This window comes from Malurus melanocephalus, unplaced genomic scaffold (genome assembly GCF_030028575.1).
Source record: "Malurus melanocephalus ecotype Western Australia unplaced genomic scaffold, MMel_1.1 scaffold_79, whole genome shotgun sequence".
NCBI lineage: Eukaryota > Metazoa > Chordata > Aves > Passeriformes > Maluridae > Malurus > Malurus melanocephalus.
This window is the reverse complement of record NW_026623311.1, coordinates 50,415-69,967: the sequence shown is the minus strand read 5'-3', so window position 1 is coordinate 69,967 and position 19,553 is coordinate 50,415. Positions and strand designations below refer to the sequence as shown.

Genomic DNA, 19,553 nt, shown 5'->3' with positions numbered 1-19,553 from the left:
AAATGACAAAAAAAAAAAGAATAAAATTATATTAAATCAAATTCACTATACTCCATGAGTTGCTACATTTTAACTTGGCAATTTCCTGCAAGAGGGCTATTACTGCTCAAAATTTCAGGAGGACTGTGGTATTAAGATAGAATTTTAAGGGTTTTTTTGAATGTTTTGCTGCTGAATTTGGTGACACCCCCCCCCCAATAAAGTATATAGATAAAACCCTCCAACTTTTAGTGTTTCAATTACTGGCATCAATGTAAATTTCTGTATATCTGAATATATTGTTAGACTGAGGGCAAAGTGTTCAGCCCCAAGGTCTGATCTTTCAGTCATTCCTTGCCCAATGTTTCACTTCATGCCAATTCCATTGCCACTTTCAATATTGATCCRTTAATGCTGTCCAAGCCTTTTTCCTTAAGGAGATGAAGCAAATTCATGTCATCTAGTCAATATTTTTGCACATGCAGTATTTTGCAAAGTCCAAAATTTGCGTATCTCTCATTTAGTTCTTCTCTTTAGGGGGATGTTGGTCAGCTTGAATTGAAGATTATGAAGTTCTTTAATATACCTGGCCTTTCTGATTACCTTTATTTATTATAGAAAAAATAAGGCTTTCTTCTCTAGTATTTTCAGGCACTTCACCTTATATCTTTGCTTGCCACCTGGTTTCCTGCCTTTTATGAGGTCACTTTACAGTTACTGAATCTCTTTTTTTTTCTCTTCTTACTAAATTTATTACTTCTTGTTCCTTTTATCTTAGACTTAGCCTTTTAGGTTTGCCAAAATTCTCCTCAGGATAAGAAGAAATAACTTGACTGTTTTGTGAAGAAAGCACCAGAAGACAGGAATGGAGATAGATTACAGACATGTTTTAGACATGAAGGTCATCTGCTGGTTTGGTAGTCTCGTAAAGCTTTCCTTGGAAAGGAAATGCCCCATAGTTGCTCCTTCTTTTCTGCATGCCTATTATGTAAAATGATGATGTGAAGTGCTTGACTGAGCTCTTGCAATAAGAACTTATAAAATACTTCATCACTTATCTACATTTTCTCAAATTAAATTGACATTCTACAGAAATTCTATTGCATTTATCATTCTAAACTTTCAACTTATCATGTTGACACTGTGTAAGTCTTGAGATTTTTTTCTTTCTTTTCTCTGAGTTGCAACAAATACAGACCTTGAGCTTTACTCTAAGTGTAGTAGTTTCACTGTTTCTTTTGGGTTTTCTTTCCAGAAGGGGATCTTCTGGGCTTGCTTCTCACTTCTCTTGAGTAGTTTCTGTGTTCTGTGCATTTTTTCAATCAGGTCTTCAGTTCCACACTACCTTTATCCTCTTGGAAGGTTTGGCAAGACTGTCTGGTTTAAAATAYGTGCTGTTCTGTTGATTTCATCTGGCTACTTATGCATTCCAAGGAGAACTACTTCATTTCACTTCATACAGCAAACTGTGCCAGTGATCTTTTTGCAATTTCCAATGCCAATTACATTGTCTGCACTACTGAGTTTGGATCCCAGACAGATCCTTGCAGTCTGCTTGCTTTTGCTTAATGCTGACTTTAGGCATGTGAGGTCTGTGAGCTGCTATTAACTATGGCATTCTTGTTAAAATACGACTTTCCTCAGCCTACATTTAACTGCTGCACACTTAAAACAAATCCTTACGTTCTGTGTTTTATATTGGTGTTGTCAGACCATCAAAATGAAACACAAAATCTTCTAAAATAAGGTATATATTTGATAGATAAATGTGTTACCTGTTTTTGCATGACCACATGGGTGACTTGAAAAATGTATGTGGTCTTTTTTATTATCACTAACTAATTAATTTTTTTTTCTGGTCAAGAGCAAACTGTTTCCCTAGTGGCTGTGAATTAATGGTCTTCTCCCAAGACTTCCGTGCAGAAAGCCAGCTCATTTGATAAGAGCACGTAGGCAGATTTCAGGTGGCTGTCCCTTGGGACCATGTGGTGACAAGCACTGCACGATGGCAGAATGCTCACACTTCCATTTGGCCAGGGATACAGACTGGTGTGAGGCTCAAAGAGTCTGACAAATGAGGCCTGAGCACAAGGGTTTGCCCCCKGGGAGAAATCCTAATTTCATGGCCACACTGAGTGAAGAAAGCARCCCCACCGTGGGCCCTACAGCTGTGGTCAGGCTGGCAGAGTTTAGTCCAGCCCAGAGGAGACAATGAAATATCCAGGCATAAGTGAGGCTGCCCTCGACCTTCCCTGCCATGTGATGTGAAGGGTCTGACGATTTCCACATGAGCTTTTCTTTCCCACCGTGGACCAGGCTGGTGTGGTGTGGAGTGCTTCCCAYTTTCCCAAGCTGTGCCCCATGGGCAAAGGCAGGGTCGTGGGTGCCCTCACCCTGGCTTGCCTGCACTCTCCCCTGCTCCTCCGTGATGTTCCACAAATGTCATTTCCCAGCAGATTCCCAGCCGCCGCCGTGAGACACCTCTCCCGCTCCCTCTCTCTCCAGTTTCACACTCCACCCACTTTTTGCTTKCTTTCTCCATCTCTGCCACCGTCTCTCTCCCTTTCTGTACTTGTCTTTATTTGGCACTCCCGGCAGCTCCTGGGCATTGCTCTCCCTGCCTGCCCGGGCAGCTGATGTGACTGACACGCGCTCCCGCTGAGGAGGGGAAGGAGGAGGAGGAGGAGGAGGAGGAGGAGGAAGAGGAGGAAGAGGAGGAGGAGGAGGAAGGAGAGCAGCGGCGAAGCGAGGGAGGAGGGGGGAGAGTGACCGGCCGCGGATTTTCATTGCAGAGAGGAGGGGGAAAAAAAGACTACGCGGGTCATCAGAACAGGTAACTCAAGAGCAGGCGGCGGCGGGAGGGGCGGGATGGCGGGAGCGGCCCGACCCCTCCGGGCCCGGGCAAGTGCGGCCGGGGCCGTGGGTGCGCTCCCGCCGGCGGCGGCGACAGGAGCAGCCACAGCGGACATCTTGGGGATGGGGGRAAAGTGATGAGGGGACGAATCCGGGCTCGGCCGAGGGCAGGAGGGCGGCAGAGTAATTCCTTGGGCGGGAGGTGCTCGGTAGCTATCTGGGTCAGGGACCCGCGACTGTTTCTCGACTTCCCTCCTGTCACCTGCGCCGGGCTGCGCACGGAAAGTCTCCCCCTCCCTCCCCTCCTCCCTCCCTTTCCCGGGTGATAAGTGGGGAGGGAGTAATCTGGGCTGGGAGAAGAGATACCCTAGCAAAATACCAGATGAGGGATCCTCTTCGGGGGCCGAAGCCGGGCTTGCTCCGCCGAGCCCCCCTTCAGCGCCGGAAGCGACTACGGGGGTCCATTGGGCTGTGCCCCAGCGCTGCCCCGGGTCCCGGCACCGGCGGGTTATTAAACATGCCCTCGGCTTGTTCGTGCGGACCTGGCTGTCAAACGGTGCCGGTCTCGAACTCTCTTAATCAGCGAAAGATGATACAATTCTTAGGCAGGCGGCTGCAGTGCCGGTGGGTAGCGGGGCCGAGCCCTTGGATCCATCCTCCCGCCTTTGGAGCCGGAGGTGTGCGTGTGGGGGAGGTGGCAGAAGAGMCTACAGGTTTAGCCCAGAGGAAAGGGTTAATTAGCATCTTCGGGCGAGGGATCTGAAAGCATAACATATACCTTTACATAAAAATGTGTAGAGGATACTTCAAACACAAGGTAGTTTTCAGAGGGGACAAGGGGAAGGCAGAAATGARGAACCGTGAGGTTGAAGTCCGGCATTTTGCAGTAATTTGACATCAAGAGCGCTCCCCCAGAGATGCAGCCAGCACAAAGCCGAGGAGAACTTGTCATGGCCTCACCTAAAAATGTGCAATCTGTCCTTTGCTTTGGGGATTGCTGTAGATTTGTATCTTAGCATTAYGGCATCAACAGTGAGTATTTTTATCACGTAGTGTTCAGATTTCATAATGTGTAGGGGCAGTCTTAAAAACAAAGASCATCTGGGGAAGAAAGTTCTCTTTATATACCTTACCTAAATGTGTTTGGTTTGAATGATGGAAAATGTCAGAAAAAAACCCTACCCAGACGCCAGTCCATTAGGAAATACTTGCAAGGGATCTGTTTAGCAGGGGGTCTGAGTGGAATAAACCTGCAGATTTTACCAGTTTGTTCCCAAGTCAGGCAAAAGTGGCTGTGGTTGATGGACTGCCATGTTTTATTGTTCCGTGGAATTGTAATCAGAAAATTCACTTCAGAAATGTAACTTTAAAAATTATTCAGGGTAGTAAAGTGGTTGATGGAATGAGTTGAAACTCAATACAGTAGTCTTGAAGCTGGCCTTTTAAAACATTACTGTTAGTCAGATACCCTAATTTTTATGCAAATTTTATTCTAGCATTTCCTTTTCATTAGTTATTATGCAGATGATAATACACTTCTTTTCCCTGTTTTACACATTTTCAACACAAGGATTTCATAACACTGGCTCTATTTTGATCAAGTTTGCACAAGAACAAAGGCAATCTACCTTCTGTAACAAAGCCAGGCACATATAACAATATGGTCTTTTTGGTCTTGGTCTTAACAAAAAGGCAAGTCTTCAGAATAATAATTCATATCWGAGATAATAAATCAGAATATTCAGAATAATAAAGCATAATTCCTTTGTGTCTTCCCCCTAGAATGCTGTTCATATGTGGAAGRTGGACAGGCCCACCCCAAACTTATAAATAAAATATGTTCTCTCAATTAAATAAATATGAAGAGGATGTGCATTATTTACTATTACAGTAGAGCCAACCTCTGACATGTTTTCATTATTCTTTGTCAGCTGTGGCTCTCACTTCTCACTGGAGAAAAGTGCTTCTTARTATACTATAAGGAGCAAGGGTACTAAGATTACAGGTATTAATCTCCTCCCATCATTAGATTTTTTGATCCCACTGTATAATTTTAGTAACTGTGCAAAATACATTGGACRCCCTAAGTTTAAGAGAAAACTAAATAAAAGTAATTAAAATTCACTTAGGTCTAAAATTCATGGTTATCTCAATTAGCAAGTACTGGAGAAATAACGTGAGTAGGGAGAGCTGGAAACCCGGCAAGTTGTATTAAGCCCTCTGCCTGGATTTTGGCTTGTAACATCACCTAGGCAAAGTCACGTTGTCTTTTTATGTTTTAATCTGTGGCCTGTCAGTGACAGTAAAGTTGCAATTGGTTTGAACTCTTAGAAGAAAAAYGATGAACTGCCAGATTATTCTCAGTGGCTCTGCATGAGTTCGAACATCATGTGCAACAGCAGCAAACTCAATAGCTGCAGTTGCTGCCTACTGGAACATATGACTACACGAAAGAGAACGTTCTTTGCTTATTGTGCCTATTGGGGCAAAACCAAAGMAACACCTACAATAAGTAAGGTATACATTTTTGCAGTTATTCAGACAGCTGCTTTATTATGAACTGGTTAAAATATTTTGCTTCATGAAGTACCCCGATAGATATAAATAATTTTAATTCTAATAATTTTAATTTTTCTAAAACTTTAAGTGCATCTTTTGAAGTAGGGGGGACAATTGGGAACTTGTTGCTTTCATGTGGTACAGAGTCCACTCCGGTTGCTAACATAATACCAGATACTTCAGGCTTTAAAGACTCAGCTCTTCTTTAGAATGTTGCTGCTAAGAGCTATACCAGAATAGCAACACCTTTGCTAAGCCGTGTACTCTGAAGTGACATAAGTGTGCATGAGCACAGCTGCATCCATGACAATGATTATGCTGATTCAGATACTTCATCAAAATAGGAAGTTTGTAGCTTCTTAAATCTGTGACCTCTGTCACCATTTAGCAAGCTTTATGGCATAGATACCACTGTAGTTATAGATATACTGGCTGTTGCTGTCTTTATTTCACTTGTGTACTTAAGGTATTCTGACTGTCAATTTCAGGGACTTTCTGTTACTTAAAATGTCCCATTGAGACTACTTTCCTGAGTGTATGCTAATGGGAATTGCTTTGTCTGACCCATAATTTTTCAGAGAACAGCAAGCCAAAGAGGTTGCMTGTAAAATCCAAAATACCAGTAGTATGCTGGGAATTAAAGCYGTAATGTTTTTGTAGCCTGTATAAAAAAAAAAGTGAAACAGGGAAAAGCTCAATTACATAACGAAAGAGTAGCACCTTTTTCCAAGAAGACATGCTCAGGTCCTAAGCATGAAGCTATATTTTGTATTAGTTTAAATATTAATTGCTTTTTGGAAGGAATGCAAAGAATCATTTACATTTCTCTGTGTAATCTGTCATTGTTTAGAAAGAGCAGACTGGTTCACCTAATAGCTCTGGGTCCTCTAGAGCAACAGCCATCCTCAAAAAGGCTAACGCTTATAAGCCTCTAAAATAGGTCCAGTTTGATCTCTCTGGGTTTYCCAAGACCTCACGTTGAAAGAGAGGAGGGATAAATAGTTAAATGTCACAGATCTTGTRTGTGAGCAGGTTGCATGGATTATCATTAAAGCTGCCTCTTAAGTAGTAACCAGGTTGTATCAGGAAATCTTTTTTAGTAGCAGGTGGCCCATTTCATGCTGAATCAGAAGCAAAGGCACAAGATATTGCAATGCTAGCAGTATTGCAGAGTTAGTGGGATGAATTTGGGAATGGGGGCTGTGTGAAGACCTTGACTTTTTCTGACCAGTAAAGATCCCAATTGAGCTACAGAGCAGAGGGGGTACTCATATGACAGAAAGTTTTCTTGAGCCTTTTCTTGGGTCCTACTATGCTGGAGGAAGAGCTGCTGGCCACAGGCTGAGTGGGGCAGCCATGGTGACCCTGAGACCATCAGACACAGATTGCAGCAGGATGTTTTGGTAAGAATAGGAACACTTGCTTGCTTGGTTKAAATCAAGCCCAACTATTCAGGCTTCAGCATAATATGGATATGCATGAACTGTTACTAACCTTGGTACTGAATAACATCAGTCTCGTCTTTTCTTCAGAAGTATATTCAGAGTTTCTGTTTTTAGAGCTTGCAATACTTTTAGCTTAGTTTCAACTTCCTCCTTTGCTCTTTTCCTTCCACATCCTGGAAGTACTGAAACATTTCATACGGGTTTGTACATTGTGGAATTTATCCTTTCGGAGAGTTCAAATTCAATTTGTTTGGAACMATAGCATAAAGGATCTTACTGTTCAGCTATTACCAACTGAACTGAAGCACTTTAATAAAATCAATGCCTGCATGCACTATTTTCTCAGTTCAGCAAGGCAAGCTGCTTACATACAGTAATTGGACTTGTGACAGGTAATTAAATGGCTTGTAAGGCCTTTAGGATGCTTGATTACATGAAGAGCCCCACACTAATACATAGTAAATGAGGTGGCCAAGACCACTGCTTTTCTGTTGATTAAAGAAATATTAAAACTTATACACTTCATTGGAGGGAGAGAAGAAAATAAAACCAAGAAAAAAAAAAACAGTGGTGACGTGAAAAAGGAGCATAAAAGAAATCGGAGAATGTACTTAGAAACTGGGTTGCCTTGGTTATTTTAAGTCAATCATGCTTACACAGACTGTCAAGTCTTGACTGTTTCRGTATATCATTAAATAATGAACTTGCTCTTTGTGATCACAAAATTGATGACAGTAAAAATTATTCAGCAAGGGATAGAAGCTCWTCACAGAACTTCCAGGTAATTAGAAAGTGAGCTGATACTCCAGGAGATACTAAGCACATACATGAACACATGATGTATTTTAAAGAATTAATATTACATTATCAGAGGCCTTACTTCAGTCCATGTTATTATTACATTGACTGGTAGACATACAGCTTGATGTGTGCAGTTRCACACCCATAATTATGGGGCTAAAYTGGGATGTGATAAGAAATCTAAAATGCATCAGCAGTCTTAGGGTATTTATCAAAATAGAGATTGTTTTATGAAACAAGCTGAAAAATGTTTTTGCACAGAGGGCTAAAAGCTGCCTCTGTTCTYTTTCTGCATGTTTTTGTAGACAGCAGCCTGATCACTAGGAGAGGGAGAGAAGCCGAGAAGGTGCCAGAATGCAAAGAGAAACGTATGCTTTGTTGTACCAAGAGCATAAGGCCAGACAAAGGAAAAGGCTTAGGTTAAATGGAAGAGGTTCAACATGAACCTGCTTTTACCTCTTCTGCACAGAAATATTTTTTGCTTATAAAAAGTAGCCCTTTGTAAAAACAGAGGTTATGCCAAAGAAAGAAATCCGCACACAAGATAATTGAGGTAGCAAACTTAGGCACAGCCATAAGGGACTCATTATCATATAAGTAGGTTTAACACACACATTGAGCTACTGAYAGAAATATTGTATGATGAGTATACTACAGTAGCCAAGACTTCACATGAACTTAATAGTCACAATGGCACATCCATCCACAAAAAGCAGCAGTCACACAGACATTTTTGTCTTTTTGCTATTTTGGGTATAACTGTCCATCTTAACAAAAGCAAAGACAAAATTCTAATACTGTTTCATATACCGAGCTCTATCTTTTAACTAGGTTTAAAAAGAAAATAATTCTCTATTCTTAAGAATTAATTGCTCCCAAATGAACTTTTAGATCTAGGAGCAAAACAATAAAAAAGGCTGTGATTTGAAACTCAAATCATTCTTCTCACACAGGGCCTTATTGAGAMGTCTTCTGTTTTAATCCAATTTGACATCAGTTTGAGACGCCTCTGTTTACATTCCTCTCCTACAGCTAATGGAAAACAAAACACAAACCATACAAGGTAATGTTCCTATTGGTCTACCAACCAACATACTTTCTTCTCACCACTGTTCCCTTTGCATCCTTCATGCAGAATCTTTTATGATAGTAGCCCAAAGAGCTTCAGATGCCCTCCTTACCACTCAGCCACTACTGAGCTGCTTTCGAGCTCTGTCTGAGATTGAGCAGCTCCCGTGGCCCCAGGCCAGTGGGTTTGCATTGTCTAAACCAGAATGGGGTACAGCAGGAATTTGGGTTTCATGCCAGAGATGGCAAAGAGACTGCTCACTCAACACAGCCTGGATTTGTACATGTTTGAATGGTTATATAAGAAAAGCAGCCACTTCAGACCTAAGCTGGCTGGCTGTGTTTTATTCAAAACTGAAATGCTGTAAGATACATTTGTAATTTGAGGGGATGTTCAGGAATGTGTATGCATTTCCCCTCCCTTGATAAATGTTGACATATATTGTACAGAGGAACTCTCAAAGGACAAAGTTCTTTGGATCTATAAAATGTTCATGATTGGCGCTCTGATAGTACCAGCTGGCAATGTGGAGGTTTGTATATTTTATTTCAAATCTCAGTAGCAATTTATGTAAAGATTAAGAGGGAAAACACATGTGCAAGGTGCTGTACTTCCAATGACAGTGTGAGTTTCCAAGCAGTGCAGCAATGGTGGATACAGTTAAAATGCCACATTGCTGCCTATATTCTGATTTAGGCATCTGCCCTTTTTTGGCATCAAGAGGAAATCCAAATTTGACGTGTAGGGTGTAGCAAATTTGACATGTCTCAGATGATAAGCATGAGTGAGACCTGGCATTAATTTTCAGATGCTGGATGAATTTGGAAGAACTAGTACTGAGTGGGGGCAGTGGAGGAAAATAAATAAATTAACAGGTCATTTCCTTTCATATTAATAGAGTGCAGAGAAGTAAAACAAACTGTAGAACTTTCTATTCTATCTTGTGCTGATAGAATAATCTCATGTTTGTGAGAATAGTTCCATACTTTACAAGGTAGCACCATTCCTGTGTTCAAAACCACCATTTTACATACCTGATACATCATCATATGGTTTTTTTTCCCCCTTATGCTATTGTACTGCTTTTCCCTGTACATTCATTACAGCTTGTTTCTTCTTGAGGATGGAGCAATATTGTCCTCTGTCATAAGTCACATACAATAGTAACAGGAATAGTACATGTGTATTTTGACTTTCAGTTTGCTRTTTGGGATCAGTATGTCTGGAAATTTTAATCTGCAGCCAAGTTTTTYCCCCTTGATAATAAATGGTACTTTGAGACAGCTGGGGAGAAAAGCAGTGATCTCCAAAGACCTGTCCGTAAAAAGAAATCTGCTTTTGGGGCTTCAGCATGCCTTGTTCTACCTGGTTTTGGCTTTACTTTTGTGGAAGAAGTGGCAGATGGTAGTATTACCACATACCTTTCACAGTCCCAAAAAAAGATACCACTAACAGTAAACAGGGCAGAGCTGTGGTTCTCTGTCTTGATTTTGTGCACAAGAGACAGTTACCAATGTCAGTGTTTGAATGACTTGTCAGTTGATGTGTGTTAACACCTTTCCTGACTCTTACATGAYCTTATTTTCAATGAAGGATAGTGTACTTCTCAACCAAGAGAGTAACTGGACACGGGATTACATGGGAGTTGAAGCATTGTTATTTTTAACTCCTTATAGGTGGTCAGCATCAACTTCAGGAAAAGATATATAATTAATGCTGATAATCAATTCGAAGCTTTAATTAGAATCCTAACAGGTGAGAGAAAGAGTTTGTATTGATAAAAAAACATGCATTATGGGAGTGGAAGCATGAGATTGAAATACTTACATCCTCTTTACTTTTCATTAAAAGTGCAGAGATTTAATTTGATATTGTAAGTAGACCAGTCTTCCTATTTATTTATAATAAAAGCTTTGATGCTATATCCTGGCAGATAGTGTCTTCACCGAGTCAAGCTATACCATTTGTGTTCTGTCTCCTTTTGAGCTGTGGCTTGGTGGTATCTGTTTGACCGTGTACAGTGGAATAAGTAATCAGAGTACAGTGGAATAAGTAATCGACAAACAGCTGAATATAGGCCAAGAAAATGCTGAAGTTTTTCATAATATGAGCCAAATATGTAAATCCCAAAATATAGGCAAAGATGTCAATGTTTAGATTGAGAATGGATGAAGAGAGTTTTCATGCTATTGTTCAGTGGATGTTCAAGACAGTAACATTAATACATGTGTTGTTTGTAAGGTAGAATAACACTGTCATTTAATGGTAAAGCAAAGTGTAGTTATATATGCCACCAAAGTGTTCTATATAAAGAGATGCAAATACCATGTACTCATGGATACATGAATGTACAGATAAAAAGGTAGACATGGTGTAAACATGATGTTATTAACTGTAATATTCTATATAAAAAAATAGAAACCTGGCATCCCTAATTTTAGCGTAAAAATGGTTTCTACTTCTGTTTAAAAAGATTAACAATATATTACTCTGATGATGATTGCTGATGACGCCTGCTTTTGGAAGAGCAACATTGTAGTTCTCCAGCTAATGGGAAAAGAATAAAGCTGTGAAGAACATAAAGTGAGCAAACGACTATGTTGTAGCAGGAAAGTGTTGCTAAAAGGGTCCCTCAGGTTATTGAGCTGGGTTATTCCCCTGAGCTTCTGACACTGTAAGTGTATTTTTAGTGTCTTACAGAAGGCAATTTATTGGGTAGGCCACTACAATCTGCTCATTTGTGAGATTCCTCAGACCTCCAGGTGTGTGCACTCAAATTCTTGAATTTGTAATCAAACAATTGTATACTTCCACAGGCAAAATCAGGCTAAAGAGGCCAAAAAGTAATGTCTTCCGTAGAAGTCTGTGCATAATTTTTGTGATATTTGATGACATCATCAAGGAAAATTATAAGGCAAATGAAAAAAAAACCCAACCTACGAGACTGTATCTTCAAATAAAGAGAAATAGGAACTATACTGAAAGTGTATTTTAAAATACTGATGAAATTAGTTGACTGTTAGTATGCTATGTTATACCAGTCAGACTTTAGATTGGTTAAAAACAGAACCTTTAAAATTGACACCAGACTTTTATGTAGTAGGGTAAAATGTGGAAAGGATGTATTCATAATATTTTTTAGGATTAACAGTGCTTGTTTTAAGAAAAGGTTTAATATTATCTTAAAAGTTTGAATATTTCAGAAGCTCCTCTGATTCAGCTCCTCTGATGAGCTCCTCTCATTCATGCCAAGATATTTGATTTAGTGACCTTACTAAAATTTTGAGGTGTGTTTTTTTTAAGTGAATTTATTTTTTCAAACAGAATATTGTGAATTTTCAGTATAAAGAAAGTACATTGCCAGCAGATCAAGGGAGGTGATCCCACCCCTCTGCTCAGCCCTGAGGCTGCATCTGGAGTGTCCAGTTCTGTGTTCCTCAGTACAAGAGAGACATGGAGCTCCTGGAGCAGGTCCAGTGGAGGGACATAAAGCTGACCAAGGGACTGGAGCATCTTTCTTATGGGGAAAGACTGAGGGAGCTGGGCCTCTTCAGCCTTGAGAAGAAACACCTGAGAAGGGACCTCATCAATGTCTATCAATACCTGAAGGGAGGGTGCCAAGAGGACAGAGCCAGGCTCTTCTTGGTGGTGCAAAGCAGTAGAACAAGAGACAATGGGCAGAAATTGATGCTCAGAAGTTCCACCTGATTTGGAGGAAGAACTTCTTTACTGTGCAGGTGACCGAGCACTGACACTGGTTGCCCAGAGAGCCTGTGGAGTCTCCTTCACTGGTGATATTCAGGAACCATCTGGATGCAATCCTGTGCCATGTGCTCTGGGATGACACTGCTTGAGCAGGGAGGTTGGACCAGATGACCCCTCCGAGGTGTCTTCTAACCTGTGATGAGACAAGAGAGCCCCTCTGAATTTTTCCATTGTTCGTGTGCGTGCTGTCTAATGTCATCCTCTTTTGGAGGTTTGCTTTTTAATTTAACGTAAATAGGAAAAGCCCATCAACTCCAGACAAAACTTTCTCATGAAAATACTTCTCCCAAGGGTTTCTCACTCTAAAATCTGCTGCTTCACTTTTAGGTCAAACACAACCTCATTGCATTTATAGGGTAAAGTCTGAAGGTCCCACCTTGTTTGACAGGCAGACAAATACACAGAAGAGCTCTCTGTGTGTTTCCACAGTTCTAGTAGCTGATTTCTTCTCATGCTTAAATATTTAAAAGAAAAATACTATTTTTTTATTAAGAAGAATTAGTRGTATTAGTTTGTAAATAGAAGCATTTCTTGCCATGCTACTTTACTTTTTAATTACAACATTTAATAAATTAAAACATTAGGCATTCTCCACTGGCTCTGGGGACACTGAAGCAACTATGTTTTGCTAAGCCTTGCATAGTGTTGCACAGTTTGTTGGAATCAACTATTAGGCTTTAATATCTCTGCAATACTAGCATTTCTAGCAGGCTCTTCTTTAGGAACTGATACATTTACACATTTGTTCCATGTCTGCCTAACTGTTCTAGTCTACAAGCCATATAGGAATCAGAACACTGCAGGGTGGTGGCCCCAAAGAGCCTCTGACTCCCTGCTTGCCCCAGCTGCAAATGTGCATTCCCCATTGCTCCTGCTTTTGCACTTCCAGCGCTGGGCAGGAGATGCAGCCTAGTGTGGGGGCTGGGCTGGAACAGGCCACAAAGATCATATTAATCATCACCACACACACCCCTTGCCAAATTTCACTTACAAAATCAAACACAACCTTAAGTGAGGAACATGTGCAGTAAACTTGTTCTAATAAATGATGGGGTATTTAAACATAGCTTCGTCTTTGCTTATATAACTCTTTCTCACTCGGAACTGTAGATAGCACTTTTTATCCCTGGGAGATTGGCCAATACTCAAAAATGTCAATGCCTACACTGCATCACATGTAAGAGAGCAGATAATCACATTGTGGGGAAAGAAGGCAAAGTGTGAGTTGTTAAAAATGTAACCTAATTTCTATTTATTCTTCAGTCAAAAGCACTGTAGCAGTACTGCACAAGCAGGCCTCTGAATTTTATTTTCTATCCAAATGTTATTTAGCATTTGATTTTAAAGCTTGGGAAACACTGGTTCATATCAGGTARTTCTGTTCAGTTCTGTCACTGAAAAAAAAAGTGATGGTAAATCATATCAGAAAAATGAACAGATGACCTTCTTGGATTTTTCTGTGGTCCTCAGTCAAGTGGCTGAGTCCTACTACAAAGCATAAAATACTGAGGCAAATTTCACAACGAACCTTTTCAAAAATAAGGGGGGAGTATTAATTGCTTCTGTGTTTTAGCCCCTGTAAATGCTGATTTGTGGACATAAGATTTTACCACTTACTTCTGTGACTATTCCAGTCATCTCAGTATCTGATTGGGGGCATACATACACATTTTGTTCTAAGCTGTTCACATACAGACTCTCAAAAGCTACACTAGCAGTGGTTGGAATCTGCTGCTTAGCATGAAAAAACAGAGCTGAGTACTGATCAGATTCCCTGCAGACAAAGAAGCAAGTTACCCAATGTCAGCTGCTTCACTCCAACTGCTTGTGTGTCAGAAAGACAATTCTTAAAAAATGACAGTTTTATCATAAAAGAAAAAGCCACAAGATGAACAGAACTGTAGCATGAAGTCCTTGGACTTTACTGAGAGGGATCTAAAGCTGTTTCTATCCATAATGATTTTTTCAGAATGGCAGAGACTCATGGCTTGATGGAGAGATTGGAGAAAGCAGTGACTCGACTTGAATCATTATTTTCAGATTCACACAGATCTGGTGGAATGGAGTGTGATGGCATCAATGGAGTCAATGGAAGTAAGTATGTTATTTTGAAGTACCACCTCTCTTACTAAAAAATTGCAAGTAATCTGTATGTTTGTCTTCTAAGAGGGAATGTGATCCCACCCCTTAGAAATTCTGTATCAAAATAGAGTAATATTTTTAAAATTTATATTTAGCGATGTTATGTGACAAGCCTAGGAGAATTGTGAYGCACAAGTCTAAACTTATATGGCCCAGAAAATGAAAGATTTTACTGTTTCTTAAATACACTGTCCATGTCTCAAGCTTTATCACTCTTTCCATTTTAGCACTTATATTGTAAATAACTCACCGGGTGAAAATGAAGGAAGGAATGAGACATCCCCTAAACGTACAGCATAAACATTCCTACAGAAGTCACCAATATAAACACAGTTGATTTGCCATCTCTCTCTGAATTTCATAGTACAGAGCCACTTAGTTTAATTGTTTAACATCCTTAATCAAATAWGAGCTTGTTTGGAAGCATTTACTCACTGACGACTGCTATATACCCATGGCCTTACATTGTTATCTCCTGAGCTCTCTTTTCTCAAGTAGCTCTCCAAAGCACGACAGTGAAGAATATATCAACAGAATTCTGTTCATTTATTCACATTATATCATTGAATCATATTTTTTCACGCCTTAGTTTTTATTGTACCTGAAAGTTACAGGGTAAATAACTTCACATGTATGGTAGTTCTAAATCTGATTTAATAGAAGTGCCCTTTCCTTTCTCCAAAACTTGTTTTCTCATCCAGAACCTCAACATCTCTTTATTAGCTTCATGTTCTTTGCTTTCTGTATTCCTTGGTTCTTTATTGCATTCTCCAGAGAACAGCACATCCCACCATGGACTCAGCTACTGTACAGAAGCTGCAGGACACACAGAAAGTTGCAGGCAGCTTCCTTTACTGACACAGCAGTGAGTGAAGCGTGTGAGCCGCTGTGTTGTCCACTATGCCAGCCCTGACCCAACAGCACACACAAAGGAATTTCTCTGCACTCTCGTGTGCCATGGGTCTGCACATGGGCAGCTGCTGTGGAGCAGCTGAGTGAGAGCAGTGTGTTTCTGTGGCGGAAAGGGGTGCATCTTCCAGCAGGCTTCCGGGGCAGATGAGTTAGTCAGTCACAGGGGGCTTGGTAAAAAAGTGCTTGCAGTCCAGAGAAAACTGAGAAAGCTAGTAAACTGTAGCAAAGTCACGGAGAAATACAATCCATATACAAACCAGAAAATAAATTAATCACTACTTGGTATTGTGCAATTCTCAAAGATACAGAATTCATTCTTGTAATGAGTCCAGTTAGGTGAACCTGTATTTATYCAGAGCACCGTATTGCAGAACCAGGGTTGCTTTCAGAACAGGAGATAGCTCATCTTGCCAGGTACTTCCATGAAAACTGCTTATATTCTTGACCTAACCTAAGAGCTCAGTCAGGTGAAAAGATTCACCCCTTAGGGAAGCAGAGCCTTAACAACTCAACAGATCCCTAGAAGAAGCTGAGAGGCCTTGTTGAAGTGTGATTATAAAACACACCCACTGGGAGACTGAGGTAAGAAGCTGAGATGAGCAGCACCATGGTGTGCTTGCCAGGCTGCACCACGTTTCCAGGCAGAGCTGTCTCACACGGGGACTCAGGAATTAGCTTTTCCTGGTGCAGTTGGGAAAGTCTTCAGTTTGTGTGACTGGTACGCCTACAATGCCCCAAACACCATTCTGCATGCCTGTGTCACCTCTGCAGAGGCTCCTGTATCCTGCCAGAGCCACTGAAGATGAAACAGTCTTACAGGTCTTTTCCTTTTTTTTTTTTTCCCTTTAAAATTGACACTCAACCAGAGTATDACCTTTTTTAAATCTCCAGTGGAAATGGAGGTCTATTGCTTGCCTCTGCCATGACGACCATTCCATAATGGGAATTGTTTTAAAAGAGATAACCTTGGCTTTTCTATTACTACATTTTCAGAAACAACGAAAGAATGAGGAGGAGGGGAGTTCTGTACTTTATACTGTTTTCCTAAATGGCATTACAGCAGCAGGATTGCAAATAAATCATTCAATTGCTGTGCACAGCCCACAGCGAATTTTAGTAAATGCGTTGGGAGTGAGCTGTATTGAATAGTAAAAAATAGCATAGTTGCTTTCTAGTTCTGCRTAGGACAATTTGGTGAACTGTTACGTAAAATTCTGCTCTAAAGATAAATGTTACAATGATTCTCATGGAAACGTACACAGATTTTGACAAAGAGTGTAAATGGGCTTTGGAAAGCGTCTCCACAGCTAAAACCTTTTGTGTACTGGGTCATTTGAGGGGTTTATACACAAACACATAATATGAAAGAAAGCCTAGAAATTCCTCAGAATTATAGGCATGGCATGGAGAGGACAAAAGGAGCCTTGAAATACCACCTAGCTGACTAACTAAATTTTCTTTTCCACACAGGCCACTGCAAACTCCAGTTGCCAGAGCCTGTCTTTTTTTTTCTGTCATGGAGCCAGATGACTCTTGGGGAATAAAGAGAGCTTTCAAGATTATGAATTTGGACACAATTGTCATATAGTGCCAAAAGGTTAAAGCAAATTCTCTGAGGAAAGCCTGGTACCTCTTCAGAGCAATCCTCAGGCATCATTAATGAGGGAGAGAGGCTGGAAAGAATTTAAACCTTGTTCTCTCGTATCCTACATATGCCATAGACTCATGTGTGTGTCATTCATGCTGGATCTGGCAAAGGTTCTGAAGCATAGACAAGACATGAGGGAGTAAAGGCAGGGCTGGACAGCATCCAAGGAAACTTTATTTTTGCTATCTTAACAGGTACCACAYAGAGCCATGTAGAAGCCTGGTGCTTAAGAAACTGAGCCTTATCTGCATTTTTTGATTGTCYGCATTATCAAGAAACTTCTCTGTGTACCATATAGAAAATAGCAGCCTTATTCCTCTGTTGTAATGGGTAGCATATATATAGTCAATGGAATATGTCATCTGGAAGACTTGTTTGAGCTTTCTTTGTCCARTGACAGTTTCGCAAGGTGAGACAACAAAATTAGGATATTACAAAGCCATATCTCACTGCATAAATCTACTGTCAACCCATTCCAAATCTTATTGGAAATGGAATTGTTTACTATTAAAAGCTACCAAACAACAGAGGTCTTCAGGAATGGSTGGGTAGTATAAAAATAGTTGTTAAGTACAATGCAGATTCATTTTAGAGGATAATATCTGATTAGAGTGCAACAGGGGAATTTTGTTTAGAAAGTTAAACTTCTCAGGTCCCTTCTTTGAAGGACTGAGAAATACTCATTTTAGCACATGTTATTTTAAGACAAAAGAGCCTTCCCAATGCATTATACACAGGAAATTCTCTCCAAGTTCCTGTTCAAGTTCTACCAAGAGCAGGATTTTTTTTTCTTTCTATCTAGAACAAAAATAATTATGCATCCTTCTTCACTGATTTCACAAATCAGAAATGAAATTACAGCAATCTCCTTAGTTTCTATGATACATCTCCATCTGCTGTGCAGGAATGTCCTATGCATTATATACTTTATGAACCCATTATAATGGAATRTTCCTCTTCTACAGGCATAGCACCATATGTTGAAGCCTTTGATAGGCTGTTGAATGGAAGTGTTGCTGAGTTTCTCAGGTACAGCAAGATTCTTGAAGGTGATGTGAAGACACATGTAAGTATTTACTCAGATTTTCCTATGGTGATTTAAGGGTTTTCCATTTAAGGGAATTCCATTTTCCCACTGGAATCATTGTGACCTTGATTTCTGAGTAGAGGAGAATCTTAAAAGCAGGCAAATTTTGTAGTAGTGATAGCCTGGCATAACACACTGGGTACAGTTGGTTCGGGAAGGGCATGAGGTTGTAGGGATTCATAAGCAGAGATTGCTTGCTTTCTGCAGCACTCAAGTTGGACACCATAGTATGCAAAAATATTCTCAATCACACGCGGTTTGAATTGTTTTGTTGGCTGCTGAGCTCTTGGCAAGACAGGAACACAACTAACSAACAAATTAGTAGCAAACAACAGGTGGGCCCAAGCAGTGATAACKTCCTGTTGCTTTCTAGGCATGTATTATTATCATTCCAGTTAATACAGAAACTTTGTTTTGGTTGTTTGTTTTTATTACTCACACGTCTTTCATTTATAACAATGTAGCAAACTAAAAAAATTATTCAGCCATATAAATGATCATTTTTAAAAAATGTGTGTTACAGCAAGGAAGGACTAATAACAATACTTTCTAACCTAATAGAACCTTGTGATCTGAAGTCGTTTGTGTCATTTTATTTTTTTAAGCTGGTCTTCCCTWAAATGGGCAGTGATAGAATTGACAAGGGATGGATCACCTCACCAACAGCTTACCAATATACATTTGGGAAAAAAAACCAAAAAACATCCCACACACAAAAGAGCTGGGATCAGTGTGAGCTGGATCTGAACGAGTATGAAACTTCTGACTTTTCTAGAAGATTCATGCCATCAGGCCTTTCTCCATGTGTATAGTTCCCAGTTGATTGCAGCTGGATCTACATTACAAGCACTGTAGCCAGAAAAACATGCAGTCCTACAAGCTACTGAGATTTATGTTGCAAGACCAACCTAAGCATTCTTAAGGACAATCAAAGCAGCCAGTCTACTTACAGAGAAAGATAACTGGATTATTCTGTGGTCTGTGTTTTTTTCCTATGATGTTACATGTTCTGGTTTGTAGGACAGAGTTTCTGACCTAGTTAGGCCTAGAAAACAGAAGGGAGTAAGGAGACCAGGCAATTCTAGAGGATCTTTGTGTTTCTAAGAAAATGCTGCACTCCCTTTTTATTTCAAAAAGCCTAGACAATTATAATATAAGCTACAATATATGTACTTTGTTCTTCTGAGGAATTAGAGAAAAATTAACAAATGGGGCGTCAGGGAGGAAGCATTATGAACCTAATTAAGCAGAGAATTGCTCCTTGGAAAGGATTGATTCTAGCCTGGTTTTTGC

General features: G+C 40.2%; 1 protein-coding gene across 2 annotated transcripts in view; it reads left to right on the top strand.

The window, feature by feature from the left end:
• The first annotated feature begins 2,698 nt into the window (after positions 1 to 2,698).
• Positions 2,699 to 19,553, top strand: part of CAP2 (cyclase associated actin cytoskeleton regulatory protein 2) — a 67,260-nt gene continuing 50,405 nt past the window's right edge. Inside the window, exons 1-3 of one of the 2 annotated variants that reach the window (XM_057367440.1) lie at positions 2,699 to 2,812; positions 14,441 to 14,565; positions 18,139 to 18,239. In XM_057367440.1, coding sequence (XP_057223423.1) covers positions 14,442 to 14,565; positions 18,139 to 18,239 — 225 coding nt within the window. In that variant the 5' untranslated portion in view covers positions 2,699 to 2,812; position 14,441. Of the gene's footprint in view, positions 2,813 to 8,595; positions 8,701 to 14,440; positions 14,566 to 18,138; positions 18,240 to 19,553 lie in introns of those variants that run through there. The other variant, XM_057367441.1, reaches the window with a different exon arrangement.